The sequence below is a fragment of the Pongo pygmaeus genome, chromosome 10 (genome assembly GCF_028885625.2).
Source record: "Pongo pygmaeus isolate AG05252 chromosome 10, NHGRI_mPonPyg2-v2.0_pri, whole genome shotgun sequence".
Lineage (NCBI taxonomy): Eukaryota > Metazoa > Chordata > Mammalia > Primates > Hominidae > Pongo > Pongo pygmaeus.
The window spans coordinates 16092590-16110702 of NC_072383.2; the positions used below are offsets into that span (position 1 = coordinate 16092590).

The 18113-nt window shown below is 37.1% G+C and overlaps 1 protein-coding gene across 15 annotated transcripts in view; it reads right to left on the reverse strand.

Moving 5' to 3' along the window:
- Window positions 1-509: 509 nt before the first annotated feature.
- Window positions 510-18113, reverse strand: part of EPS8 (EGFR pathway substrate 8, signaling adaptor) — a 171606-nt gene continuing 154002 nt past the window's right edge. For all 15 annotated transcript variants that reach the window (XM_063672466.1, XM_054445144.1, XM_054445146.1 and 12 more), the window contains 4 exons: window positions 11760-11982; window positions 4567-4747; window positions 3493-3622; window positions 510-1779 (listed from right to left, as the gene is read on the reverse strand). In XM_063672466.1, the coding sequence (XP_063528536.1) occupies window positions 1666-1779; window positions 3493-3622; window positions 4567-4747; window positions 11760-11982 (648 nt within the window). In that variant the 3' untranslated portion in view covers window positions 510-1665. The remainder of the gene's footprint in view (window positions 1780-3492; window positions 3623-4566; window positions 4748-11759; window positions 11983-18113) is intronic.

The following is an 18113-nucleotide window of genomic DNA, read 5'->3' on the forward strand; positions in this document are numbered from 1 at the left end:
TAAACTATACATATGTATCAGTCCTTATGAAATGTAAAAGATCTAAACTAATTTGCCTTTATCATGCTCATGTTTGTTCCACTTTATCCAAGGGGCAGTGTTATAGAGAGACCAAGAGATAGAAGATGAGAAACTCCCACATCCTTCAGGATCTGGGGAAAACCAGCTTCTAGGAAGCTAAATCTCCTCATCTGTAATAATTCATATAGAGTTGTTGTAAATATCCAGGAAAGCATTTATGTGGAAGCATTTAGCAATTGTAAGTGCAGTGTAAATTAGTTCCATTACCGTTACCAAATATGTCTAGAGGTAGAAGGAAAAGATGATGAAACGACAGGCGAAAAGAAGAAAAACAATCGAAAAAAGTATTCTAGAGTTTCCCTGTCCACTCAGAAATAGAGTAATATATAGTTTTTAAAAAATGTGGATCTCTACTTTTTCCCATTCCATTCAACACGAATCCTCAGCCGATATAGCACAGATCCTTTTTGCCAATGAGACAGAACCCATTTATTAACAGACAGCAAATACTGTTTATTGCAGACTTTCCAGCTGACTCATGTGAAAAAGGCACTATGAAAATTAATGAATCTAGATAATTTCTCTAAATGATTTATGTTAAAATATACAACATTCTTACATAACATCTGTTTTATATATGTGAAATAATATAACATTTAATGACAAAAATTGTGTTTCCAAAAATAACATTTGTTGAAGGTTAGGTATCTTTCTTTTCTCTATGTGGAATCTTTCACAGGATTAAAATACGTGTAAATTAAGTGCTTCTTATTACCAGAAATACTTGACACAGATAAACACATAAAATGGCCCCACTTCCTTTTAACTACTCATATCAACATTCAGAACTGAGGCTTTCATTAAGCAAAATACTGTAATGCACACCAATGCAGACTACTTCCTTTGCTAGATTTTGAGCAAACATGACCTCTTTCCCATTTGTGCTTTCTCATATATAAGAACACAGTATACATAATAAGCAGAATATAAACTAAATCAAAATACAAGCTATACAAGGAATTGCAATCAACAGAGCCATGACAAACTGTCTTGAGAATGCTCCATAGATTTATATTTGCATGTCCAAGGTATGGCTGTACTTTACAGTTCATTCAAATGTTTTAATTTTTTTAAAACTGTTGGCATTAAGAACTTTAAATAAATCTAAATATTCTTCCATTGAGTATGTCAGAGAAGAGACCTAAGTAAGCAGAGGCTAGCCTACAGTGAGCTACGCCCTGAATGACAGACACCATACTCACAGGCAAAATCGAAACTGCTTAGATTTTGAATCATGGACAACATTGTTGCTTTGTTGCAGTGAATAACTCCACCACTATCAAAACAATTCCTGTTTATACCCTGGGATGGGGATAAAATAATTAATCTAATTAAGGAAGCTTCACCTTGGTAAAGTAAGAAAAATATTTTCCAAGGTCAAAAAATTCAGTTTAAATTTTTTCAGTTTTAATAAAAATAATGGGCCTAGAAGCAAATCCTGTGCTCACTCAGGTTTGCATGGGTTTTTTTATGGTGATAAATTACATCAAGAAAAATGAATCTGACATTCCCTTCAAGGCTTCTTAAAACAAAGCATGTTGGAATAATGCCAAAGACAATGGAGTTTAAAAACAAACAAACAAATTAGTGACTGCTTCCTTCATCAAAAGATTCCACTCCTGAATCACTAGCAGCAGCACTGATTTTTTCCTGTCGTCTTCTCATAATTTCTTGTAACTCGGAGCTGCCACTGCTATCCTGAAAGATAAACAGTTAGACAAGATGGTTACTGATTTGTGCAGGCTGCAGGTCGTATCATGAAATGGCTCAGGATAAAATTCCACTGTGGTTTTCTTCTAGTATCTCTTCAGGAAAGCTAATGGCTCCACTTTTTAAGTGAAGCTTCTGCACTTCACTAATATATCACATTGATAATTTTTCATTTTGTAAAGTCTGTTAAGGCAATTCACTCACCAGGCCTTTCATTTGAACGTGATAAAGATAAATCAATCATGTATGTGTAGTACTCTAGGTTTGCTGAGAGAAAGAGGATATGCGTACAATAAGCATAATAACATGGTAAATTATCAAAGGACTCTTTTGGGGTCAAACAAGATACTGATCTGCCTTTAGAAGATTTTAACTCAGGCCAGAGAATTCACCCAGTTTCCCATCCACATAGTTCTGACCCTCCAACCATGCTGGCTTTTCTCCTTTCCCATCAACAGAAGTCTCTGGCAACACAGGCGAATAATCTAAAAGACTAACTAGATCCAAGGAAAGGGTGAGGTGGTAGAAGGTGGCTGAGGAACATGAAGAACCTCAGGTAGTCAGCCTCTGCCTCAGTTCCCATCCAGAGAATAGGAAGAGAAGAAGCAGCAAGAGGCCATCCTGAAGTGGGTGGTGACAGCAAATGACAATAATGATAGGCAGGTGTGGGATGAAGGAATTCAGAATTTTAGGAATATGGCATTTTCTAACATACCTTGAAAAAGTAATTATATACTCTCAACAAAATTAAATATAGTGGTAATAAAACTGCTTGAGAAAAATATATAATCCTTATTAATATTCAACATATGGAAAGCAATCAAATCAAACCTTAATATGGAGTCTTCAAGATCAATGTTGTAGGGAAAACCTCCAAGGGAAATATTATTTCTCTTGATTGAGAATGGCTATGGGGTGATATGCATGAAGTGATTTTACCCTGCATTATTTAACTGTTGAATTTATAGAATATACCTGCTAGAGATGATTATGGATCAGTTTCATGCCAAAGCCTATATTCTTTCATTTGAGTCCAAGTATAATTTTCATGAAACTATTAAGAGCTGTGAGATGTAACAGTTGGAAACTACTACCCGTACATAGCACATTTTAAGTCTAAAATAGGATATTGGAAGCTTAAGTATAAACCAATCTAGAAAACATGGACTCTCCTGCTTTCATACAGACCATTGTGACTAAATACTTTTCAGGGCTCTCTATTTTCAGTGATCTCTACCTAATGTATCCTTCCCGATTATTGAGATGTATTACTAGACCTAACACACACAGCCAGGGTTTTACAATCTTATAACCCATACGCTATTAGAATCTCCAAAAAAAAAATATTAAGAATAGGCAAGCGTTCTGGCCTCTTAAGGCTCTTACTCACTCAGAAGCTAATTTCCATTATTATGTCAAAATTAAATTTCCTATAGAAGTAGTGAATACATATAAAATGAGAACATTACGCTTTTTGTTAAGTGTCCAAAAGTATGTGCTCAAGCTTCACGTCATATGAGCATTTATAACAAATTAACCTTCCGGAAACTCATTGATGATCTCAGTGACAAATTTACAAAAGCAGAGTTAAATTTAATTCAGCTCTGTTAAGAAAGGGAAATTGGCCAATATGGACATAAACAGTTGTTTCCAGAGCTTTCAATTTGCAGAAAAACACCACCTTAGGTTGACAAGTCATACCTCTAATGCAGCTTTTTGTACGGTGATTTGGCTATAGACTCTCGCCCCTTCAGGGCAGACTGTCCTCAGTTCATCCTTATTGAGAGAGAAAAGTTGTGCACCATTTAATACTCCAAGACTATTGACAGTCCTAAAAAAAAAGAAAAGAAAAAGAAACTGAGCATTAAAAATACTGCCTACAAACAAAGGAGAAAATTATCTGTTCCTGCTAGTAACTTCTCTTTTCTAAGTGTTCCATACCCTGGAAGCCTTATTAAAATGCCACTACAGTCTTTACAGTTAGGGCAATGACAAGCTTCTTTCATGATGATGATCCTGAGGCTATACAGATTATTAATTACAAAGTATCAAAAAGGAACCAGTTGGGTTTAGGGTCATTGTTTAATACCAATTCTTGGGATTTGCTGTTTCATAGAAGGAAGAGATAACTTTCTAGTAACCTGGCAATTGACTAACCATTGTACCTCATTTTTCAATCATGCTGGGTAGGTGAGTTTATAATATGTCAAGGTCCTTTGAACATGTATATTCTATTCTAATAGCTCATCGTGCCAAATACATATTAAATGTTTATAGACTTTTAGATAGATAAATAGAACCTTTACTATGGGTTTATTAAAGGAAAAGTTCTATTAAGATTATAATTGATGCTAGGTAACACTATTTTTTATTTGCCAGAGACACTATATCCTGCAGCAGGAGGAAAGCTTATGCTCTATGTCCTACGTGGTCTAAGAAGTTCAGCTAAGACCATGGTCCTACCTAGGTTACATCAGAGAAATCTGATGGAGAAAAGAAGCTACTGGGCCTTAAAGCTGCCGATAATTTGCTTAAAGAACTAATAATGAACAGATACTACCAACTTGAAAATGGGGTGGCATCACAATAATTATTTATGCTTATTTTAGTTCTTTTTCAGCTATGAACAGCTATAATGATTTCTTGAGTATGGCACAAAGTATGCAGTCTGTGCCCTTATGTTTTTTAAGAGTTATCTGTGACATCTAAGTAAGCAAATTGAAAACAATGCATGTTGTACACACAGAATTGCAAAGTATTCACAGAGAGACTCACACAGGGTTGAATCCCTTTGACTGTAACCATGTCTTCACATCCTCCGGTGTGGAGTCGTAAGTGATATTGATAACCGGCACGTTCTGCCGTGGCACGTGGAATTTCTTCTGAGCGGCACTCCGACCAATGGTCAGTCTGTGGATGAGTTCATCCTGCACTTCCTCCATCTGAGATTTCCTTCCTAGACACCAACAGGGAGTAGGTTCTTTTTGAAAATCCCTAATATTACATCACCCTCTCTAGAACCCCGATCTCTATAATACTTTGACCCCAGTAGGACCTACAATATAGTGTTCCTACCATCTTTCCTCACTTTTATCCTCGCCCGGTATAAATTCCATGATCAATTATTAAAATAACTCCCTGGCTCTTCTCTAGTCTCTTCACTGTACTCCTTTGGCAAAACCCCAACCCTGGTTAAATCTAACTTTCTGCGTATTCTGTGCCTGCACCTGCACAGCTGAATATAACACAACAATGCTGAATGATCTCATGTTAAATTCATGATTATGAACCTTAACTTGGCTGTTAATGCTTCCTGACAATCATACTACATTTCCTTAGACTGGTGGCTCTCAACTGGGGACAATTTTGACCCGAGAGGACATTTGGGAATATCTGGAGACACTTTTGGTTGTTCACAATTGAGGGAGAAAAAGGGGAAAGGCTGCTGCTGTCACACAGTGGGTAGAAGCCTGGGATGCACACAACATTCTATAATGTCAGCCTCTCCTATAGCAGAGAATAACCCAGCCTCAAAGGCCAAGAAGTCCTGCCCAAGGTCATGTAACTGCCCACTGTCTTAGACAAGTATTGAATATATTCTACTTTCTCTCTACAAACCTCTAACCCTATTCCCCAATCCTCACCTTGAGCTGATCTCATTTCCTAATTTATGAATAAAATAGAAGAAAACCTCCGTAAGTTCCCCTAGTGGTTCTTCCTACCAGCACTTTCCCCATATGCCCTGCCTGCCTTCCTATTATGTTATATAGGAGCTGTTTCCCTGCTCCCAAGGCTGACTCTCCACATATGCACTAGGCCTCATGTTCTCTGCCTATTCAAATACTCAGTCATTTCTCCCTTATTTATCCTGTTATTCATTTTCCTTCTTCACTGAATCAGTTCATCAGCCTGCAAACATGCTATTATTTTATGATTTCTGTTACCTTTAAACAAGCCCTTTTTACCATGTCCTTTCCCAGCTACTGCCCATTTTTCTGCTCCTTTTACAGCAAAAGTCCATGAAAAGTTGCCTGGACTAGTGGACTCCAATTCCCATTCTCCTATTTTCTCTTAATGTCATCAAAATTAAATTTTGCTTTTCCCCCCATCTCTCTACTACACTTTGCTAAACTCCAGCCAATTCTTTCCCAGCTACTATCTCATTTAACCTATCAGCACACATTTGAAGCAGAATATTCCTCCTGGAAACATTTTCTTCCTGTGGCCTCCAGGATACCACAGTCTCCTCATTTTCCTCCCATGTCTCTGGACTCCCCTTCTCTGGATCCTCTTCTGAATATTCTCATCTCTCCAACTAAGTAATATTAAGGTGCTCTAGGGGACACTCCTGAGACTCATCTCTGCCGGCACTACCTCCATCAATGACCACTGTGCTTAGGTTCACGGCCATTTAAAAGATGATGGTTACCAAATTATTTTTCCAGTCCTCTTACTTGGAACTTAGGTGCATATATGCTGTCTACTTGATATATTCATTTGGGTATTTGTTAAATAGTTCAAATGCATGTCAAATATAGCATGCCCAAACCTGAATTCCTGATCTTCTTCCTGAAGCTTGCTTTTATAAACTCTTAGACTTGCTTTTTAGACTTCTCAACTCACTTAATGACAATTCTGTCTTTCCAGTTCTGGCAAAATACCACGGAGCTGCACTTGATTCCCTGTCCTATGCTACATCCAATCCATCAGCAGATCCTGTTAGTCCAACCTCATAATGTATCCAAAATCCAATGATTTCACTGTATTTTTTCTGTTGCCAGCTTGGTCTGAGTTACCAGCCTATTAACAGATCTCTGTGCTTCCACTCCCTACCACCCTACCCCTTTCTCTTCATTCTCTTCTCAATATAACAATGAAGTGATTCTTTTAAAATGTAAGTCAGGCCGGGTGGCTCACGCCTGTAATCCAAGCACTTTGGAAGCCTGAAGCAGGCAGATCACAAGGTCAAGAAATCGAGACCATCCTGGCCAACATGGTGAAACCCCGTCTCTACTAAAAAGACAAAAATTAGCTGGGCGTGGTGGCATGCGCCCGTGGCCTCAGCTACTCAGGAGGCTGAGGCAGGAGAATTGCTTGAACCCAGGAGGCAGAGGTTGCAGTGAGCCAAGACAGTGCCCCTGTATTCCAGCCTGCAACAGAGCAAGACTCTGTCTCAAAAAAAAAAAAAAAGTCAGATGTTGCAGCTCTTCTGCTCAAAACATTCCCAAGTGATCCTAATTACTCCCAGTAAAAGGCCCTACAAGACCTCCACCTCTCTAAAGCCACTCCACAACTCTTCTGGAGCCCTTTACTCTTGCTCCCAATGGCTCCCTTGGTGCTCTTCAAATTTAAAGGCCACTCCAGTCTGCTCTGCCTGGAATGCTTTCCCCCGCATCTCCACATGGCTTACTCCTCCCCACCTTTCTATTTCCCCTGATGTATATAAAACTGCAATCCCTCCCCAAAAGCACTCTCTATCCACATAGTTTTATTAGTCTCCAAACCACTTACCACCTTCTTGATAGATAGCTGTCTATCATCTTTTTTTTCTTTTTTTTTTTTGAGATAGTCTCACTCTGTTGCCATGCTGGAGTGCAGTGGCACAATCTTGGCTCACCGCAACCTCCGCCTCCCGGGTTCAAGCGATTCTCCCACCTCAGCCTATCGAGTAGCTGGGACTACAGGCGTGTGTCACCGTGCCCACGCCCAGCTAATTTTTGTATTTTTAGTAGAGATGGGGTTTCACCCTGTTGGCCAGGATGGTCTTGAGCTCCTGACCTCGTGATCCACCCACCTCAGCCTCCCAAAGTGCTGGGATTACAGGCATGAGCCAGCCACCACGCCACACCTGGCCAACTTAATCGTTTTTTAACCTACCTCCTTTCATTAAAATATAAGCCTGAGGAGAAAAAGGATGCTTCCCTTTTTTGTTTGCATCTATATCCTAATACCTGGAACAGTGCTTTAATTCAATAAATACTTGTTGAATAAATGAATGAATGAGGCATTCTGCTGACTTTTTCACCGAGACTTTGAGAATCATCATGTACAAACCCCTTAAATAACCAGATAAGAAAATGAAGGCCAAAAACAGAGAAATGATATGTCAAAGTCACATTTCAATTAGTAGAATAATTTAGCTAGAACTGGATCTTCTGACTTTCAGCAGAGGGCTGTTTTATAGCCAAAGTCATTAAAATCACCTTTGATTAACTTCCCTAGCTACTCCTTTTTCCTAGCCATTTATGCTAATGGAAAAGATGTGTGTGTCTATGAACATCCTGTCATGACAAAAATAGGAAAGGCATAAAAGCATGGGAAGGGGAATCATGTGTCTGTGTATTTTAAAATGTGTGTATATATACATAGGTACATTACGTTGTTTGTTTTCACTTTCAAGAAATAAGAACAATCTAATTAAGTTGGCAAGTGACAATAACCTGGTCACTCAGGGAGCTTTTTGTGACCAATGTTCTATGATTTTTCCCCCCAGGGAAAGGGTTTTAGAAAGTGTTTGGTGCCCCTGGGAAATAAGGGAAAGTGTGAATAGTTAGTGTTATTTCAGCCTAATTTTTGTTTAATGCCTCAAGTATCTAGGAAATCTTTCAAAGAAGAAGTCAAAAAAGGGAAAAGGGGAGGGAGGGAGGGAGGAGTAGGGGGTGCTAGAGAGAGTGAGAGAGAGAGAATACTATTGATTGTTACATTTAAGTATACATTACATGCATTTCATTAGTTACCTTTTAAAAAAATCACTACATCAAACTGTCAAATAGCATATGAGTGCATCTCAAGGGAATAAAAAATAAAATGTATCACCACAATAAAAGATTTAGTTTCTCATCTGCTGACTTAGCCAGTATATCGATCATCTCCAGTCCACAGCCTAGTTTTCTTCCAGGAAGGACGAAAAAACCTCCGCCTAACATATTCCTGGGCTTTAGGTTTCCATTTCCAATGTTCTAACACACAACAGCAAACCAGAATAACTTTACGCCTTTCTAAAGTAACACTCTGATTACAAAAGATTAAACTCGAATAAAAGGACTAGCATTTCAAAGGAAATGGGAGAAATACAAAGCAACTAAAGTGTTGGCATCTTAAAAGCGATAAAAGGAGAACCTTTTGGGATCCTGCGATAAAACAGTCCCGAATAGCTTCTACGACACAAGGCTTCACAGCTATTTTGAATAGGCAACACACAGACTTCCACAAAAGGACTTCACTCTTGCCACTTGCTATGTTGTAAAAACAGGCATGTTGGCTTTTTTTCCCTGTTCATAGCTGCTATTTGATAGATTTCTATGAGTATTCACTTCCTAGTTCCTTTCATTTTATTTTTACCAGAAGTTTAGGCAGTAAGCAGAGAATGTGGGTAGATGAGTAGGTATATTTTGAGATAAATTTGGCTATCAATAAACACACACTGAAATATGTGCTACTGTCTGGTTCTAAAAGAACATTAAGCCCCAACATTCATTCAGAGAAAAACTGTTCTGCAATAAAGTTATCAAGAAATATTTGTTTTATAAAAAGAAATATATTTATTTAATGCCAAACTGTATTTTTGAGATATTTTAAAAAGGAACTTACATAAGTTGCAAATATATTGTAAGATTTTTATTATTCTAAGGAAACAAGTATGTGTGTTAATTTTGGGAGAGATGTTTATATTTTATACACCAATGCCACCCTTTTACTTATGAAAAACAGACTTCAAAATGATGAGTCACAATTATCAGGAGAGTTCTCTATCTTTAAAAGTATGCAAACTATGCCTCTTTCCCACTAGGTTATTCTTGGTTTCTCAGCGTGAACAAAGAACAGACTGTCCTAACCCACACACTGCTCCAAATAGGGACTGGAGGCTGATGAACTTTGATCCTAGCTAGGCCTGGATAAAGAGTCCCACCGTGTCAAAGATGACTGTGCTGACGTCTCTACGGAGGGAAATGCTATAAACTTGTGGGAAGAATAAAGAAGAGAACAGTCATTTCTAAGAGGAAGTTTTCCCCTTAGGGAATGCAATAAAAATATTTATAGAAATTTCTCATCTTAAAACTATGTCTTAAGGGTATTTGAAAAAGAAAGCTCTTTTTAAAAACTCCACATAATTTTAAAAACTTAGTAGCATATTCTATTTTATTATGGTTCTACACACTCACACACACAGTTGTTTTTGCCGTACAGAAAGAGCTAATCACTTTTCCAAAACTTCATTTTTCCTTTAGTTTTCTGGCAAGATAGATATGACAGTCATTTAAATTGGACATACCGTGGGAGAAAAATTAATGAGTAAAAGTAGACTTATGCTTATTGCATTTAACCAGAATTTTTAGAATTGTTAAATAGTAATAGTTTTAGTGTCTTTTTTATTTTTTAATTTATCAAGAATGTTCACAACTGAACAGATGTGGCAATAACTTACTGACGTGAGAAAAAGAGTACGATGAAAATGGGAGTGAAAGATTCAGTCATTTAGTTTTGAACATAAATAGAAAGCATCCAATCTCAGCTATAAAGTTAATAGTTCCATACTGGTATCTGGATGTCAGAGACGAGTTTTAATATGATGACTAATTTGGGAATCATTCTTTTCCCAACAATATAAACAGTATTGAAAGAAATGGAAATAGAATGAACTACAGTAAAAGTATGTTTATGTGGAAAACGAAGGCAGAACCCTAAGAAAGGCCCACATTGAGGGAAAGATAGATATCCATCTCTCTCTCTCTGTCTCTCTCTCTCTCTCACTCACACACACACACACACACTTCATATACTTTTGTCATATTGGGGAAATATGAAATATCTTCATAGCTCTGGTTTTCCAAGAGTTTTTACATATCGAGTATGAGTAAAGCAAAGTAACTGTATAATACGTTTAAAACACCAAATTTGGAGATTAAATTGACATGCCATACACTACAAGGTTAAACAAAATTTATCTTAAAATTACCTTCAGTTTTCAAAATATCTACACTGTTATTCACCAATAATACAAATAAGGATAATCCAAAGGTGGTCATAGTGCCTTTTTAATTTAAATATGGTTTTCATAGAAACCATTTATATGAAACATCAAATTTCAAGTTATGAAAATATGGCACTGAAGCGTAAGTCACATGAAATTTGAATTTGGAGGGTAAATCTGAGACTACTATTGGCAGGTGATTGTATTAACATAGTGTGACTGTGCAGCTACTGTGAATAGCAAATAAGAGGAAGAGAAGTGGGAAGGTTATGATGATGATGATGATGATGACAACAGCAGCATGTAGTTAGTGACTGCGTATTATTTGTCATACAGTGGTCAAATCAGTCAGGGGTTTTCAACCTCAGCACCATTGACATTTTGGGCCAGATAGCTCCATTGCTGGGGGCTGTCCTGTGCATTGTAATTGTTGCTAAGTGTCCCTGGTCTCTACCCATTAGACATCAGTAGCATCCCCCCAGTTTTGACAACCAAAAATGTCTTCAGGCAATATCAAATGTCCTCAGAAGGATGGAGAAGACAAAATCGCTCCTGGCTGAGAAGCACTGAAGTAGATGCTTTCTATGCATTATCTCATTAAATCCTCACACTTATCCTATGAAGCAGATACTATTATTTTTCTCCACTTTTCAGATATTGAAGTGCTGAGAGGATAATTAAATCATTGAAGGTCAGGAAGCTGGCAAGTGTTGTTTCAGTATACAAATTCCGGGATGTCTGGCTCCAGAGTCTGCATTCAACTATCATAACAGATTGGAAAAGGAGTAGAAAGGCATACATTAGAGAGTGGAGAGAATACTTCCTGTTTCTCAGAACTACATAGCTGATGAGAAACCAGGTGAAAATCTTTGCAATCTATTAAGTACCATGCAAGTATAAAGGACTTTAATACAAGTAGAATCAACAGTAAACAATATTTTACTTAGTAGTGCTTTTAATTTGCAGAAGACATTTTTTGCCTCCCTGGGAAACTTACGGTCCACCGGAAGTTGTTTGTGTCTCTGGCTGTCTCGCACGATACTGCCACCACTGTCACTGGAGCTGCTGTTTTGACGTGTTATATTTGCTGGGAACTTTGACACAGGAACAGGTGCTGGAGTGGAAGGGGGAAGGGGGACAGGAACAGGAGCTGGTGTTGGAGGAGGTGATGGAGCAGGGGGAGTATCAGCTGGTCTTGGGCCATACTCCATCCTTTGTTTCTATAAAAAGACAAATAATTAACTTAAAATTTAAAAAATATAAACCTAGGCTAGGAAAACAAATTATACTTTGATAGGACATTGTTGGGTATTTTTAAACTTACTTGGAAACCCATTACACATTTATCTGTAATCCTATGTGGTATAAAGACCATTAAAAATCATATTTTAAACATTCTACATAATTTGTTCAAAGTCAAAACGTAAGTTAAGGAGTCACAAGGCTATGTCAATAGCAAATAGTAGTATTACAGTAATAAATGTCAAGAAAATGGAATTTGGGCTTGGAATCACACAAGACCAGGGGAGGCAGAAAGATTTATAATTATTTTTTAATTTATGCTAATAATAACTTCTAATTGCACTGGAAGTCTAAATGTCAACAGCATAAAGCATCACTTACTCATTTTAAATGTATGCTATATTCAAAGACTTTTAATTCTGTTTCCAATAAATAATTTTAAAATATTGGTATTATTTTGTTCAAGGCATAACCTTTTCTGCCATCATCTTAATGCTAATTTATTAAAATTAGAAATTTCCCTTGTTAAAATGGAAATGTCACGGGGTGGATGGTTGTGAGGGTAATGGTATGGTCTTTAAATGTTTATGATTGCAACTCACAAACGAATACTAGAAAGGGACCTGTGGCCATTTGTATTAAAAAAGGTAGGTGTGACAAAATGCTTTTTAATAATTTTAAAATCATGATTGTTAGGCATACTTATAAAACAGCATTTGTGCATATTGCTTATTAAAACACACATAATAGTTAACACTTTAAATCTAAATAAAATAATTTTAATAGATAATGCATTGTGAGAGGCTCCAAATTCTCAAAAGGCACATTTTCTTTTTAGAATCAAAGATACAGGGCAATTATTTGTAATTAAGGCAAAGTTTAGATACTGCACTGGCACAATTTTAATTATTCTAATTTAGGATTCGCATATTACATGCAAAAGACCTTTTGGTAATCTGGTCCTTTGATTAGAAGAGTATTTACTTTTCAATTCTAAAATGGCCCAAATATCAGGTAATATTGATTTTAAGAGAGTCCTCCCAATTTCCACAGAGATCAAAAACAAAAATACACACCATACACAGACACATCACTTTTTAATTAAACTATTACTCAAAAACAACACAACAACCTTCATCAGTCACCTTCACGGCAAATGACTAACACCTGTGGAAAGCGGTGTGGGAAGGAGCCCTCATTCTTTTCAGCTCGCTCTTTCAAAGCTACTACTCACCGACCAGTGGGATGGGGTCAAGGACGTGGGAAGTGTATTATGAAAGGGTGGAAGTATATCTGAAAGGAGTGTTTATAATGCTGGTAGATGCTGAGGGAAGAAGGAGGGCAAGGAGGAGAGAGGCAGGACGGGAGGGAAGGAGGGAGTAAAGGGTAAGATTCTCAGAGTGAAAGAAGGGAGTTAGGTGGGACAGAAACTGAGTTGCTAATCCCCTTAGCATTCAAGGTTTAGAAATATTTCTAATGTATTCAATACTGTAATAAAATGAAAGAATGAATTGTTATTATTATTCCCCACAAACAATCTTCCTATATTTGGGCCAATAAAATACTTAAAGCAGTCAAAATACAGCAAACATCACCAGAATGTAATACTTAGCACACACCAAAGTCATCTGATTAATGTATACGCAATGTTCCCTTGACAAGAATGTCCTCTGCACGTAATTTCATGAAGGGCTAATTAATTCTCACATTAGTGTTTCAAAAGCATCATAGTTTCAATTATTGTTTTTAAAGCCTAAACAAACAAAAATGCCATAAGCCTTGCTTTCCATATGATTCATAATTTTTGCTTTTTCTATTCATCAAATACTATTGTGAGAAAGTGAATAAACTGTGTTACTGTCACAATCAAGCCTGAAAACAAACTCACCAAATGTTCTGTGCCTTATTTCATTCATGCCATTGTTACATAATGCAACTTTATCAGTATGATCTAACAAAATAATAGGTTTAAAATACATATTTGATTAAAGAAAACCCATATGAAAATGTATGCCATAAATTATATTTACTTGCATATTTTCCTCTTTCCTTAGTCCTCTCCTCCTGCCCCATGTTTCCAACCTCTGACATTAAAAGGGGCGAAGTACCTTCCTTGAATAGTGACAACTGGTTCTGAATGGCAACCTAGACGCTCTTCCATGGAAACTGGTTTGAAATTCTTCATGTGGTAGAAAAAGAATCAGCACTGACTCCTAACGTCACTTTTCTGTGTCCCTCCCTAGCTTCTCTACTCCTCTTTACCTACCACCCAACTACTGCTCTTCCTTTCCTTATGTCTGTCTCTTGGCTATTTTTTGTTGAAGCTACAGAGTTAATGATTCCAAGGTTATCTCAGTTTACGTAATGTCTTGGAGAAAAGAAGTGCACTCTGAACTTTTTTCTCCTGAACCAAGGTACTGAAGCTCCAAATCCAAAATGAAATTCTGACCAACTGTTCTTGGTTTGCCTGAGACTTTCCCAGTAATTAGCACTGAAAGTTCCACATCTTCACAAACCCCTCAGACTCCCCAACTGGGAACTGGGAGGGTTGGTCAGCCTGGTGTGGACCTACTTTTGCACCCAACTGTCACTTCCTTACTCTTGCCTGTGATATCCCACAAACACAAAGTTCTGTTAAAAGCAAAATCTATCTTTTTGTCTCTCTTTCTCTGAAAGAAGGCAGAATTACTAGACCTCATAGGAAATTTACTTTCCTATTGATAATTAAGTTGGAATGAGTCACTTTTCTTTAGCAACTTAAGCTGAGTAGAAATTCTAAAGAATTAAAGAATGCTATTGAGAGATAAGATCCTGATTCATACAAGATGCTGCTTCAGAGGGGAAATTATGCAAGTTAAGCTCAACGAAGCCATTAAAATTGAACTGTTCTTAAATATTTAACCTACTCTAAATTACACATTTTTCCTCTAAATTTGTTTTTTTTTTGGAACTCTGCAGTGAAAACTAAGCACAGCTGGAACATTTGGAGGGTGTTAAGTTGAGAGACTGAATCCAAAAAATTATATTAAAAAGAAGTGCCATGAGGGAACGAATGTGGGTTACCTCTGACAGCTCGCCAAGTAATTGCTATTAGGAAAATGGAGCAAATCACATCAAATGAGAAAATTAATACAGGAAATGGAATTAAAATAATATCAATTATAATTCACATCAAATATCAGAAAGAGTAAATTAGCCTGACAGTAAAATTACATGCCCACAATCAACCAGCGAAGGAGCCTGTAAATCTCTAATTAATTCCCATCACTATCTAGTCATGGAAAACTAATCATATAGATTCTACTACAGTAGAAACGGTGTGAAGTACTTCAGTAGTAACTATTTGTATATTCAAGTAAAATACTAAGATATAGGTTTATTTTATTCCTATTGCTCATAAAGAATACAATTAGAATGCATTAAATGTAAGAGTTATTCTTGTTTAATTAGCTGATTTTACAAAAGGTAATACTGCATGCATTATCGTGTGATTGTAATGAGCTTTAGTTTCAAACTTTGTAAGCAGCCTGAACAAACATAGAATATTTAATAAAACTATGTACATGTGCATGTCAGACAGTAATTATCAATACTTTATATACGTATAAAAACACATATATATATTTAGAGTGGGTATTATTCAAATTATCATTAAGAAGTCTCTGGGAAAATGTCAATACATGTGGCAGAATAAAAAGTAGACATCTTTGTCTAAAAACCATGCCTATAATTAATGAGCAGAGTCTTCCAATATTAATTTTTAAAAAACACTTTTGAAGAACTGAATATTATCAGGAGGTTGGCCTGGCTGGAAGAAGATAAGCCATCTTTGGTAAAATGGTCACTCTATCCAGCAGTATCTAAATGTCTGGACCGAGCTTAAAAAACGGAGCACTAATAACATAGGCTGAAATTAGTAGTGTTAGTGGTTTCGTAATCACCTGTAGAAAACATTTCCACTTTTAACTTAGGGCTATTTAAACATGTATATAATGAATGAGAAGATTTTATACCTAGACTGGATTGTAGAGATCACATAACTGACTCCTTCTATTTCATGACCAAGCAAATTGGAACACAGAAAAATAAAATGCTGTCTTCAAGGACTAGAACCCTCACCTACCAATACCTAGATTGGGGCTTTTCTCACGGTATCATATTACAATATCTCTTGCTAGACAATAAAGAATATGGGAAACGTTTTGTTGAATTCACGTGACCACAGAGACTGGACATTCATAATTACTTGCATCTTGGTAGAGTAAGAATACCTATAACAATAATAAATGCATAGATAATAATTAAGAATACGTGAAAGACTTCTTTAGTCAGTCCACTGGATATATAATAAATAACATCACGGGAGGAGGTGGTTTCTGCTCTTGGCATATAGCTTGCAAATTTAAATGGGCAAAAGGGTAATTCTAGCAGACCAGCAGTCACAGGGCTAGAGGTCTGAGAATCAAGTCAAAATAAAGATCAGGGAACTTTATGTGGCAAATAGCTTCCAGGTGGGGAGAAAGCACCCTGGATGTCCATCTGTTGCCCAGCTAAAATACTACAAAGCCTTGGAATGCTCTACAACATTTTTATCAAAAGCCATGTTATCTCTCCATAACCTCTCCTCAGCATTTACTTCCTTTTCTCTGTGGTTTATTCAATCTTTTGTGTCAATATCTTTTGTCAATTTTTATTACTTTCTCTTTTATGTTTAAAACTTTGCTGAAGCCATGGGGGAAATACATTAGGTGGGAATGGTTGTCTTTACAGAGCTGTTAAAAATCACTTCAAATGTGAGGATATTAAATAGCCTGGACTCTCAGGGACACCAGGTGGCAATTCAACACCTATTCACTGGTGGTGCCTGGTATGAGCATCCCTGTCATCAGAACAGAATCTCTGATAAAAAGTGTGTGAACAATAGGCAAGAGCTGCACTTGTGCCCTTCACCCAGAAACTGCCATTATTTATATATATTTCTTTATAGGAAATGTAAGGGGATAAAAATAAGAGTCACGACTGTGTCCATTTTTTTAAGTATTTGGTGACTCACAGATGTTGCATGGAAATAGTTTACATCTAATTCCCTTATTTCTACCACTTACAAAATGTCCTATTCTAAGTAAATCATATAATTTGGGTAATTTTCCTAAATTATAATATAATGAACAATACCATGAAATCCAGTGAATGGATACATAAGGCAAAAATCAAATTCCAAGGATTGTGACTGATCAGATCAACTTTTATCACAGTATAATGCAAAGTAAAGCTATTCTGAGAAAATATCACTTTAAACATTAATACAGAGAAAAACTATGGGTTTATACAAAAAGAGATGACAATCTTTTTTTTTTCTTCTTTTTCTTCTTGTTTTGAGATGGAGTCTTGCTCTGTCGTCAGGCTGGAGTGCAGTGGCACAATCTCGGCTCACTGCATCCTCTGCCTCCTGGGTTCAAGCGATTCTCCTGCCTCAGTCTCCTGAGTAGCTGGGATTACAGGTGTGTGCCACCATGCCTGGGTAATTTTTGTACTTTTAGTAGAGACAGGGTTTTGCCATGTTGGCCAGGCTGGTCTCAAACTCCTGACCTCAAGTGACCTGCCTGCCTCGGCCTCCCAGAGTTCTGGGATTACAGGCGTGAGCCATTGTGTCCACCCGAAATGATAACCTTTTATAATCACTATTCTCTAGAACAGCAGAATGCAACACAGCACAGGCTCTGGATCCAGAGTGCTGGGGCCCAATCCTGGCTTCATACAGCTGTATAAATCTGGGCAAATTATTTCTCCTACACCTTAGTTTCCTACGAAAAAATGTGCCTCCTTCACAAGGTTGTTGCGGGAATTAAATGAATTTGGATTTGCGAAGTGCTTAAACAATGTCTGGCACAGTATGAGCACTGACCACTGGCATATCTTCTCTAGAGAGGAGTATCTGTGAATGTTGTTCTCTGTGAATGTGAAGCACATTTAAGTAATGAATCATTGCTTGCCTTTTGGCAGCATGGTGCAGGAATCTAAAATATTTTTGTTAGTTTCTTTATATTTCTTCAAAGTTTTGGTATCACTGGATGAAAGAGACAGATGGAAGGGAAAACAAATGTGTGGG